General features: G+C 41.2%; 1 protein-coding gene across 1 annotated transcript in view; it reads right to left on the bottom strand.

Moving 5' to 3' along the window:
- Positions 1-12,404, bottom strand: part of LOC308152473 (PTB domain-containing engulfment adapter protein 1-like) — a gene marked incomplete at its 3' end in the record, with an annotated part of 44,292 nt that overhangs the window by 11,014 nt on the left and 20,874 nt on the right. The window contains 5 exon segments of the mRNA XM_080525462.1: positions 618-704; positions 1,899-2,015; positions 2,405-2,542; positions 2,804-2,902; positions 10,892-10,963. Of these exon segments, the coding sequence (XP_080381588.1) occupies positions 618-704; positions 1,899-2,015; positions 2,405-2,542; positions 2,804-2,902; positions 10,892-10,963 (513 nt within the window).

Below are 12,404 nucleotides of genomic sequence, written 5' to 3' on the forward strand. Positions count from 1 at the left end.
CTTGTTACAGCCAAAGTAACACACCTCGATTCAACTAATCAAAGTCAAACTGCTATGGTACTGTATGTTACTGCTTGGCTGGAGTAAAAGCCTAGCCTCCACACCAACAGTCTACAGATACGTTTGGCCACCGCCCGAATAGCCACACCTTTCCATTCATTTTAATAGTATTCGGTTGTCTGATGTCACACGTGACGTTTATCAAATCAAATCAAATCAAATTTTATTTGTATAGCGCATTTCTTACAAGATGCAACTCAATGCGCTTAGCAATTTCCGGGTCCAAATAAAGAAATCCCCGCACCAGAGTACCAGTGTACTACAGCGGTAGAATGACAGTTCAATTGTTTTTTAGACTCGGATCTATTCATACAACAAGGGACGCAGAGACTTTCCCGTTTTTCTCATATTGTCAGCGTCTTTGAGCCTCGGAAAAGTGCTATACAAATATAACGAATTATTATTATTACTGAGGTATTTCGAAGAGAGCGTCTCAGCCAACTTTGGACTCGGAAACACGTCACGACTTAACAACCGAATACTGTACAATTCTGGATTCTGGAGCAGTCCGCAGTTCGTTCACACACAGGGTAAAAACAGCTGTATGCAGTTCTTACTGGTGTTACAGGAGAGATCATCAGCTGCACCTCCAGGTTCTGGAGCTGTTTCTTCAGCTCAGAGTTTTCTGATTCCAGTTCTTGAATCTGTGAAGACAAGGACGATGCCTCGGAGTAAGCCCTTCTGTAGCACATGTAACCCCATCCCTTCCTCCCTTCCCCCACCCCTCCCCTACTGTTGTCTTGTGTCCCCTCCCCCCCCCCCCCCCATCTCCCCCTCTTTTTGTAATCTTGGAATCATTGTTTTCTATTGTAAAGCGCTTTGAGTTGCATTCATGTACGAAAGGCGCTATATAAATAAAATTTCACTTCACTTCACATAATGTGACAGGGGCTGGTGAGAGGTGGACAAAGTGATTTTTCCGTTTTTTTTTTCTCACAGATTATGAAAGTGCAGAATGTAGGCTTTCAAATGATGTGTCATACATTGAAATAGTTGAAGAACATTTGGTTCAACTCAACTAGCGGAGAAAGATGGTCCTGAACCCAAACGAACACACTGGTGGTTAAAAACAAAGAACATCGCACTAGCTTAGATGCGTCTAAAATAATACTTCTTTCCTCTGTCATTCCCCTTTATTGCGCATATCTTTTTTATGTGAGTGTTATAATTTCTTTAGCTGCGCAGTTGTATTGAGTTAACTCCAATGTGTGGTCTGCATTTCATGTGAATATCTGCAAAGGTGTTGTGTTACTAATACTTATTCCCCCCAATGTACCGTAAGTATTTAGTGATCCTAAAACGGTTGTTTGTTATATTGAGTGGGGCTCTTCAACACCAACATAAAAATAAATAAATACATTTAGTAATAGAAAAAAAATCACGGTTGCCGACTTGGAATACCTTTCTCAAGCCCCTGTCACATATTGCCTACCAAATCAGTGTACAGACTACAATTACACACGTATACATTCATTAGGTTTCTCATGATCAATTCGTGAGCTTAGAATGATATGGTTCTATCTCCGTCTAGGGTAGTTCAGAGATATTGAGCTTCAAAGTTTTTACATTCCATTATGTTTTGTGAGATGGAACCTTTGTATTTTATTAATTACTAACTACAAAATTTCAACATTTTAAAAATAACACCACACAGGCATTAATAAACACCTAATATATCAGATTATGTAAAAAAACTAAATTTTGACAAAAATGGAGATAGAGCCTTATAATTCTAACGTCACAAATGATCAAATGGTCAACAGTATGTGGAGCCCTGGCAGGTAAGGGCCAGGTAAGGAGCAGTCCCATGCCACACCGGTCCAGTGGTTGAATCTTACCCTTTTCTGTAAGGTTCCTATCTGTTTTCGTGTCTCCACGTCTTTCCCTCCAGACTCCAGGAACTTCTTGTAGGCCAGATCGAAGGCCTGGCCGATGGTTAGGGTTATCTCCTCTGCCTGGAACACAGTATCAACAACATCCTCTTTATGACCAAGTTAACAATATGTGAGCCTCACTCAATAAAAAAAAAAGCCTCACTCAATGGAAAAAAAAGGCCCTTTAATCAGAATGGAAAAAGAAAGAAGGCAGATCATTAAATGGCTGTAATGTAAAGATAGGCTGAATCCTGCTTGCGGAAAGATCCTGCTTGCGGAAAGATCCTGCTTGCGGAAAGATCCTGCTTGCGGAAAGACCCACACACAATCCTTCCAATAATTAGCTGTGTGACTGTAGCTATTGTAGTTTGTATAGTCAAAACAAAGGATGTAACTCAACGGATTCATATCTAAAACACAACTTGAAAAAAAAAAAGGCATGGTTTTAATTCAAAGCTTGGAGATCTTACACATTTCTCACTGTCGAACACGTAGCAAAGGTGTTTGTTGGTTTCCGTGTCTTTGCAGATGAAGGTGAATATCCTTTTGTCGGTTTTGTCGTCCGCACAGAAGGATATCCGATGCAACTGACAGTTGTACTGCACATCCTGGGGGTAAAACAAGTAACATCGTACTGCACATCCTGGGGGTAAAACAAGTAACATCGTACTGCACATCCTGGGGGTAAAACAAGTAACATCGTACTGCACATCCTGGGGGTAAAACAAGTAACATCGTACTGCACATCCTGGGGGTAAAACAAGTAACATCGACGCTTTAGTTTAGACAGCAGTGACCCCTTGGTAGCACTCTACCTGGGTATGGGTGTATGTAGTCTGCTTTCCTGAGATGGGCTTACTTGGACTTACTTTTGTCTTGGGATCTAAGATCTTCACTCCGTAAATGGAGATTTGCAATTCCACCTTGGGAGTCTTCTGACCCTCAGACTTCTTGATATGCCTCTGAAACTACCCAGAGAGTAAAAGTGGGAAATGTTAAATTTCTACTTAATTGCCGGGATACACACATCACATATTATTCAGGACCGAGCTCCTGGACCTGGGTTGATGGGGCCTTTTCAGCCGCAGCCCCGTCCCTCTGGAACGCCCTCCCCAACCACATCAGACAGGCCAACACCCTGCCAACATTTAAACAGGCCCTCAAAACCCACCTCTTCAAGCTCGCCTTCACCAGTTAACCCTCTCCCCCTCACCAGTTAACCCTCTCCCCCCTCTCCCCTTCCCATGTGTCCCCAGCACTACCTTAATTAGGCCCCTATACTTTCTTTTGTTTATTTTTTGTTTCTTTTTATTATTACTAATCGATCTTTTCAGTTTGTAAAGCGTCTTTGCGTGTCTAGAAAAGCGCTATATAAGTCTTATGTATTAATATTATTATTATTAATTATTATTATTATTATTATTATTATTATTATTATTATTATTATTATTATTATTATTATTATTATTATTATTATTATTATTATTATTATTATTATTATTATTATTATTATTATTATTATTATTATTATTATTATTATTATTATTATTATTATTATTATTATTATTATTATTATTATTATTATTATTATTATTATTATTATTATTATTATTATTATTATTATTATTATTATTATTATTATTATTATTATTATTATTATTATTATTATTATTATTATTATTATTATTATTATTATTATTATTATTATTATTATTATTATTATTATTATTCAAGCTAAAGAGTGATCGTAATACACCCCAGTAACCTGTCCTAAGTCATTCTGAACTCCTTGTTTCTTTGTCAAATAAGCCAAACTCACATCATGACATCATACGTAGTGGCTATAACCAGTTCAGAGCTCTATCTAGTAAAACCAGTAACAGATTCTCCAAAAATAGCATTCCTCAGGTGCATAAAATACAACATATTTGAATTGAAAGTTGAGTTCTTATTACGACCACGGTAACCTGTGCATATGTTACGGTACATGTGGGAATACGGTACATGTGGGAAAACTAGGGTTAGGGTTAGGGTTAGGGTTAGGTTTAGGTGATAGGGTGCTACGGTTCAGGTTAGGTATAAGGTTAAGGTTAGGGTTACCCTAACCCTAACCCTAGTTTTCCCACATATACCGTATTCCCACATGTACTGTAACACATAGACAGGAGTAGTTTTGATATATGAAGGGAAAACAGAAAGGGAATTAAAACTTAGATACATATACATATTCTTACTGGGATTTAATCAGGACACATGACTCTTTAATAAAGGACACAACACTGCATTCATATCCAATGAACGTTGGCTAACGTGAGCGTGATCTCTGAGTGCACATGGACGCATTGGAATCGTCTCAGGGTGTAAGTGCTGGACAACTGTAATACAGCGTGGATGTGGAAAGCAATCACAGAACGTTCAAAGACGAAAAGCCTTCATGCATTCTATAACTCAATCAGTTCTCTTTTCCCAGTGGATGAAAATGTGCTCCACAGAGGCAAAGATGAGAGGGAAAAGGCTTATGTTGAACATCGCTCATGTTAATACAGTATGTATGAGAAATTAAAGGGCTGGAGAGCTGACATGGAAAGCATAGAGAGAGATGAGGGTGGCTGTGGCACAGGAGGTAGAGCCGCCGTCTATGCGCATGAGCGGAAGTTGAACAGGTGTGTTTGGACTGAGGAAAAGTTTGTGCGTGTCTTTGAAAAAAACAAACGAACATCATAATAACATCTTTATTTAAGCGAGTTAAGGATTTTGAGTACCCCGACAGCTTCGTGCTGATCGGGGGCTTCTAAGGACGGACGACATGGCAACGAACAACGCGAATGGAATGGACGACGATAATAGCAACACGGACAAACGGTATGACGCAAGTTTAACGGTGGAAGTGCGGCTGGAGCAGGGAAGTAATATAACCATGATGGAAATGTTACGAGGCATAAAGGAGGTGTGTGGAAATGTGGAGGGCTGTCGGGATAAAGGAGACAGGAAATATGAGATCACGCTGGCATCGAGGAGAGGGAAGGACAAGCTCACGGATGGGTTCATGATAAAAGACGTGAGAATAATGGGAAGGGACTTGGCGGTGGATGAAATGGTGGTCTCGTTTTTGCATCTCCCGGTATATCTGAAGGACGACGTGATCAGGTACAGGCTGGAGTCGTGGGGGGTGAAGGCGGTATCACCTATCAAAAGAAAGACGTGGCCGGGAACTGACATTGCAGACGGGACGAGATATATGAAGGTGAAGTTCACCGAAGAGGTGAGGTCTTTGCCCTATTCTACCAAGTTTGAGACCCTGGTTGGAGTGGATCACTTTAGGGTGATTCATGATAAGCAGGTGAGGGTATGTAGGCTATGTATCAAACCAGGACATGTAATCCGAGAATGCCCGGAGTTCGTATGCTACAAATGCAATAAACAAGGACATTATGCACGTGAATGCATGGGAAGGAGATATGATGGAGGAGAGAGAGTGAGCAGTGATGAGGAGGAGGAGGAGGAGGAGGGGGAGAAGGAGGAGGAGAAGGAGGAGGAGAAGGAGGAGGAGGAGGAGGTGGTGGAGGAGGAGGAGGAGGAGGGGGACGAAGAAGAGGAGATGGAGGGAGAGGAGGAGGAGGTGGTGGAGGAGGAAGTGGTGGAGACACAAGGAGAAGGTGGGGAAAGGAGCCATGAAGACGTGACGGAGGGAGGAGGACAAGCTGAGGTGGTGGAGGAGACCCAGATGGAGCCGGAAGTGGAGAGAGGAGCGGAGGGGCCTGGTCCGGTGGAAATGGAGGGTAAAGAGAGAGAGGAGATTGGAGCCAGCCTAGACAACGCAGTAAGGGATGGAGAGATGGATGAGGCAGGGCCTTCAACAGAGGGCGTGGGGAAAAGAAAAGGTTCCGATGAAGGACTATATGCGGATGTACAGAGGGTGAGGACAAGATCGGGAAGGGGTGCAAAAGGTGCACAAGGGAAGAAGACTAAGGTAGGAAAATGACATGGCGGTGTACATGATCTTTTTCTTTGTAATCTTGACGATGGTCAGGGTTGTTGCTGTCAACACAAATGGACTCAGGGATAGGAAGAAGATGGAGCTTGTGTTGGCAGCATACAGAGAGGAGATTATATGCCTCCAGGAGACGCATTGGACAGAGGACATAATGGAGGATGTAAGAAGGAGGTGGAATGGACAAGTTTATGTGAGTAATGGAACTGTGTATGCTTGTGGGGTGGCTATTTTGGTAAAGAATGGGGTAGTGAAAAAAGTAAGGAATATAATGAATGACAATGAGGGAAGAGTGGTGGGAGTGGGGTTCGAATATCAAGGGATAGAGTATGCACTATATTGTATATATGCACCAAATGTGGACAAATATAGGAAAGTTTTTTTTGAATCTTTGAAAGAGAAATGTGTTGGGAATTGTATTATGGTTGGGGATTATAATGTGGTGGTGGACAGGTTAGATGTAACAAGGGGGGTGAAATTTAGGAATGATCCGTCACGCCCAGTATTATTAGAAATGATGCGCACAAGAGGAATGGTGGATATATGGAGGGAGGGGCACCCTGATGCACAGGTTTTTTCAAGGAGACAAATGGTGATGGGGGTTTTGAGACAATCAAGGATCGATTTATGTTTAGTGAAGAGGGAGGTGAGGCACCTGGTTGGAAGGGTTGAGTATCGGTTTATGGCCTTTAGCGACCACGATGCTCAGTCTTTCCAGCTAGGTGCGAGGAACGTAGGGGGAAGAGGAGGGACATGGTGCTTTAATGCAAGTTTACTGAAAGATAGACGTTTTGGGGTGATAGTAAGAGAGTGTGTGAGTGTTGCTATGGAAGACCAGATGTATGAGAGTGATGTGTGTGTGTGGTGGGAAGGGATGAAGGATAAATTAAAAGCTGTAATAATAGCATTCGCAAAACTGAGAGGAAAAGAGAGGGTGAGGGAGGAAAGAGATTTGCAGAAAAGGTTAGCAATAGAACAGGAAAGAGTTGATAATATTCCAGGGCATGATTTAGCAGAGTATTTGAGAGTGAGGGAAGATTTGAGGGAGCTAGAGAAGAGAAAGTGTGAAGGTGCTTTAGTAAGGAGTAGGGCAAGGTATGTGGTTGAGGGAGAAAGGAGTACAGCATTCTTTTTAGGTTTAGAGAAGAGACAGAAAGAGAAAGGGAAAATTAAGGAATTAGAGAATGATAACGGTGAAATAATAACAGACTTAGTGGGAATAATGGATACTGTGCAGTCATTTTATACAGACCTATATACATCTGGGGGGGTGAATGAGGAATGTATGAATAAAGTATTAGAAGCAGTGGAAGCTAGGGTGACAGAAGAAGAAGGGAAAATGTGTGATGCAGACCTAAGGGTGGAGGAGGTTAAGACAGCCATCATGGGGTTAAACCCAAATAAGAGTCCGGGTTCGGATGGGTTGACGGCTGAATTTTATAAAGCTTTTGTTGACATCCTGGCCCCTATATTGTGCAGAGTGTATACGTGTATGGGGAATAAAAGGGTTGTTCCGGACTCTATGGGTTTGGGGGTGCTCACGTTATTGTATAAGGGTAAAGGGGACAGGAACAAATTACAGAATTATAGAGCATTATCATTACTTAATTGTGATTATAAAACCATAGCAAAAGTATTAGCAAATAGATTGAATAAAGTAATGAAAAACATGATTGCACCTACCCAGGCCTATGGAGTCCCAGGGAGGGATGTGGCAGAGAATATGTGCACATTAAGGGATGTTGTGAAGGACATGAGGGAGGAAGGGGGTTTATTGTTATCTTTGGATTTAAATAAGGCTTTTGACAGGGTGGAACATGTTTTTTTATTGAAAACAATGGAACATTTTGGGATTGGGACTGTTATGAGGGATTGGATTGAACTATTATATAAGAATGCAAGAAGTAAAGTAAAGATAGATGGATTATTGACTGACTCCTTCCCTTTGGGGAGATCAATAAGACAAGGGTGTCCACTGTCAGCATTGCTATATAGCATATCTGTGGAGCCATTGGCAGCGTATATTAAGCAGGAGAAAGAAATTAAGGGAATAAATATGCCGGGGGGAGGAGTTAGCATAATCCATCAATATGCAGATGACACGACATGTACTGTCAGGGATGTAAATAGTGTGAACAAAATAATGGGGTGTGTAAACATATATGGAAAGGCTTCTGGTGCAAAAGTGAATGTTGACAAGTCTGAAATGTTGTGTATAGGGGGAGTGAATACAGACAATTGTGTTTTTGATTTGAAAATTGTAAAGGGGATGATAAAAGTGTTGGGGATATATCTTGGAGAGGATGACAGGGAGGCTGTTGATTACACATGGACAGGGGTTTTGAATAAAATAAGAACAACATTGAATTATTGGAAGCAAAGGAACATGAAACTGAAGGGAAAAGTTGTAATTGTTAATGCACTGTTAATGTCAAAATATGTTTATGTATTAGGAGTATTGAATGTACCAGAGTGGGTTCTAAAAGAAACCAGGATGTTAGTGTCAGATTTTTTGTGGAGAGGAAAGGGGGTTAAAATAGCGTATGATGTATTAGTAGCAGATTATGATAAAGGAGGGTTGAAACTGGTAGATTTGGAAGTAAAGATGAGGGCAATGAGAGTCAGAACAGTCAAAAGGTTTTTGTATGGGGAGGAAGGACATGGATGGAAAGGATACTTTAGGGAATGGGTACATAGATGTGGGGGGTGTGGGGATTATGGGTTGTTGATGTGCTTTAAAGTACGGATGTATGATAGGGTGCCGGAATTCTATAAAGAGGTGTTTAAAGCCTGGGGTAGTTTTTTGCCTCAGGTAGGATATGAGTGTGAGAAGAGAGGGGAGATACTAAATGTTCCAGTTTTATTGAACCCGGTAATTAGAAGAGAGGGGAAAATGTTAGAATCTAGGAGTTTCTGGAGGGCAGGACTGATTAGAGTAAGGGATTTTAGGTATGAGGTAGTGCCAGGGTTCCTATCAGAGCAGGCAATTATAGAAGTTGTTAGGGAAACAGATGAGGAGATGAGAAGGGGAGAAATAGTGAGCATGTATAATAAAATAAAGCAGAGTATACCAGGGGAGTGGGTGAGTAGGTTAGATAGGGAGTTAAAAGGGAAGGAGCAAACAGAGTTACCTAAGTTAAGACTAGGGAAAGGGGAAACAGTGCGGGACTTCTCAGCGGTTAAGGTGAAGGAGTGCTACTGGGCACTGTTGGAGAGCAGAGTGAAGGAGCCTGCGGCAGAGAAGGTGTGGAGGCAGGTGTTCCCAGGATTGGAGGTGAAGAACATATGGAGGAATTTATTTTTAAAATATAATAGTTTAGAATGTACTCGTTTTGATTTTATGCTTAGGCATAACAGGGTTTATACTAAGGTGGTGTTGCATCAGGTAGACAGAACAGTTTCGAGGGAGTGTGATGTGTGTGGGATACAGGATGAGAACTTAATGCACATGCTGTTTGAATGTAAAGAAATGAAGGGATTCGAAGAAAGGTTGAAAGGACTAGTGAAGAAGCATTGGGGGGTGGAGGTGGTGGGGATGCAGGAGTGGAGGAGGATGGTGGTTTTTGGGGTGGAGGGAAAGAGAAGGGGAGTGAATATATGGTGTTTAAATTATGTATTATCACAGGCTAGGTATGCAATTTATTTGAGGAGGAATTTAGCAAGATTTGAGGGAAAGTGGATAACGGTGTGGAAAGTCTTTGAGGGATTGGTCAGGAAGAATGTGGGACTGATGCACAAGACAGGGCAAAAAGATTTTGAGAAGTTGTTTATTAGGGATTGTGGGTTTATAAGAGTGGTGGTGGATGGAGGGTTGGAGTTTGATTTAGATTTTTGAAGATGTTTTTTGTGTTGCATTCATTTGTTATTGATTTATGATAAAGGGTTATCTTGGTTATGAAGGACTGACGGAATAATAGATGGATGCATCTCATACCAAAATGGTATGGGTGTGTTTTGTTTTTATCTATTGGTTTTTAATTTATTTTATTTGAATTAGAATACAATGAAGGCTATAAAATGAACATGTATGAATATGTATAGCTATGATTGTATTTAAAAGAATATTTTTATAATAAAAGATAAAAAAAAAAAAAAGAGCCGCCGTCTAATGATCGCAAGGTTGGCAGATCGGCGGTTCGAGCCCCGGCTGGCCACATGTCGAAGTGTCCTTGGGCAAGACACTGAACAATTTGTGTAAAGTTACTGTGTTATGTTAGTTAAGCAATACAGAGACTTATCTACTATAATAACGTTAAAAATAGTTTTTAATATATATATTTTTTTCTTAGAGAGAGAGAGGGGAATTCAAGCACTTTCAATGACCCATGTCTATTTTCAAAAACATTTAAGCCCTTGATTTTTTTTTCTCAAATTCACAAACTTTCAAGGATTTCAAGGACCCGTGGGAACCCTGTCATTCCTTGTAATTCGTGCCAGTTGGGATGTAACCAAGAGGGCACCAGTGAACGGGGGAGGGTTATCACCAGCAGAGATGCAGCTGCAGCACTTTGAACCTATGAGATGAGACTCTGGGATCCCAGATTAGGTATAATAATAATAATAATAATAATAATAATAATAATAATAATAATAATAATAATAATAATAATAATAATAATAATAATAACTTTATTTGTATAGCGCTTTTCCTGCAAACGTTGCAGCTCAAAGTGCTTTAATCATTATATACTCTTAATTTAATTATTTTGTAACTTAAATGCAACATTAAAAGGATGGGTTTTTATAATCTTAATTTAATTATTTAGTCATTTAAAGGCAATATTAAAAAGATGGGTTTTTAGTCTTGACTTGAACATATTTGCTGAGGTTGCATCCCTAATGTAAACTGGCAGTGCATTCCACAATCTGGGCGCATAAAATGAGAATGCAGCCTCACCAAACCTCTTCTTTTGTACATGTGGTACACAGAGAAAACCAGCGTCAGAATATGAACTGTATAACTCACCTTCAACTTTCTTACTGCATCCTTAACAATATCCGTGCCTTTCGGGGCTTCAACTTCTGTGTTCCCGAGGAACTAGAAAAAAAAAAGTGGAAAATGTCAGGAAAGAGACGACTTACTAACTTTGACGATCATCGGTGCTCAAATGAATGAATAAAATCACACCAAAACAAAAGGTCAGTTGTTTGAAGTTTGAATTTGTTCTTTTAGTTACTTTGATACAATGCGAGTGCTGCCTGTGATTCCACTCACATTCAGATGATGTCTATTGTCCTTCAAATGAGATTTGTTGATACAAATCTCCGAACAAATACATAAAAAGGAGGACATCAAAAGTTGTATAACAGGCCTCCGGAAACACACTGTAACATCACACTGCACACTTCAGACTATTGGAACGTCTGTAGGGAACAGCACTGACTGCCAGTAGCCAACAGATGGAGTCATTGACCTTTCAGCCTGTCCATAAGACCCACCATCTGTCCCAAGATCATACTGTAGAACCAGTCACAAAGACCCATGATCTGTCCATACTGTAGAACCAGTCACAAAGACCCACGATCTGTCCATACTGTACAACCAGTCACAAAGACCCACGATCTGTCCATACTGTAGAACCAGTCACAAAGACCCACGATCTGTCCATACTGTAGAACCAGTCACAAAGACCCACGATCTGTCCATACTGTAGAACCAGTCACAAAGACCCACAATCTGTCCATACTGTAGAACCAGTCACAAAGACCCACGATCTGTCCATACTGTAGAACCAGTCACAAAGACCCACGATCTGTCCATACTGTAGAACCAGTCACAAAGACCCCACCATCTGTCCATACTGTAGAACCAGTCACAAAGACCCACTATCTGTCCATACTGTAGAACCAGTCACAAAGACCCACGATCTGTCCATACTGTAGAAACAGTCACAAAGACCCACGATCTGTCCCACGATCATACTGTAGAACCAGTCACAGCACCAGTCTCCTATACATGTAACACCCCACCCCCCCCGCATGCACGCACGCACGCACGCACACACACACACACACACGCAGACACACACACACACACACACGCACACGCACACGCACACACACACTATGGCCCTATGACAGCAGATGATTTATTTCCAACTACAGACATGTTGTAGTCCGCAGTTGGTTTGATCTCAACAAACAACGGCGGCAACAATTGCACTTTTTGTCGTCCCTGTCAATAGAAACGGTGAAAAAGCCTGAAGAAGAACGAACGAACGGAATCTCATAACTAAACAGGCTTAGCGTTTTGTTTTTTTTGCACCGATTCGAATGTTGCGGATGCTGCTGCTTTTTCCACTGTCCCTCTGTCAATAGGAAACGAAGATGGATGAATCCCCTGTTTGGACGGGTCATTTCATACCACCTTGACAAAATGCCGTCCACAACCCAAGGACGCACAGGAGGGGACGACGGCCGCGCGGCGAGCGAGCCATGCAGCACAGGAAGTGACAGATGAGCAGGCGGCGGGTGCAGGA

The sequence above is a fragment of the Nansenia antarctica genome, assembly GCF_963989245.1.
Source record: "Nansenia antarctica genome assembly, chromosome: 3".
In the NCBI taxonomy this organism is placed as follows: domain Eukaryota; kingdom Metazoa; phylum Chordata; class Actinopteri; order Argentiniformes; family Microstomatidae; genus Nansenia; species Nansenia antarctica.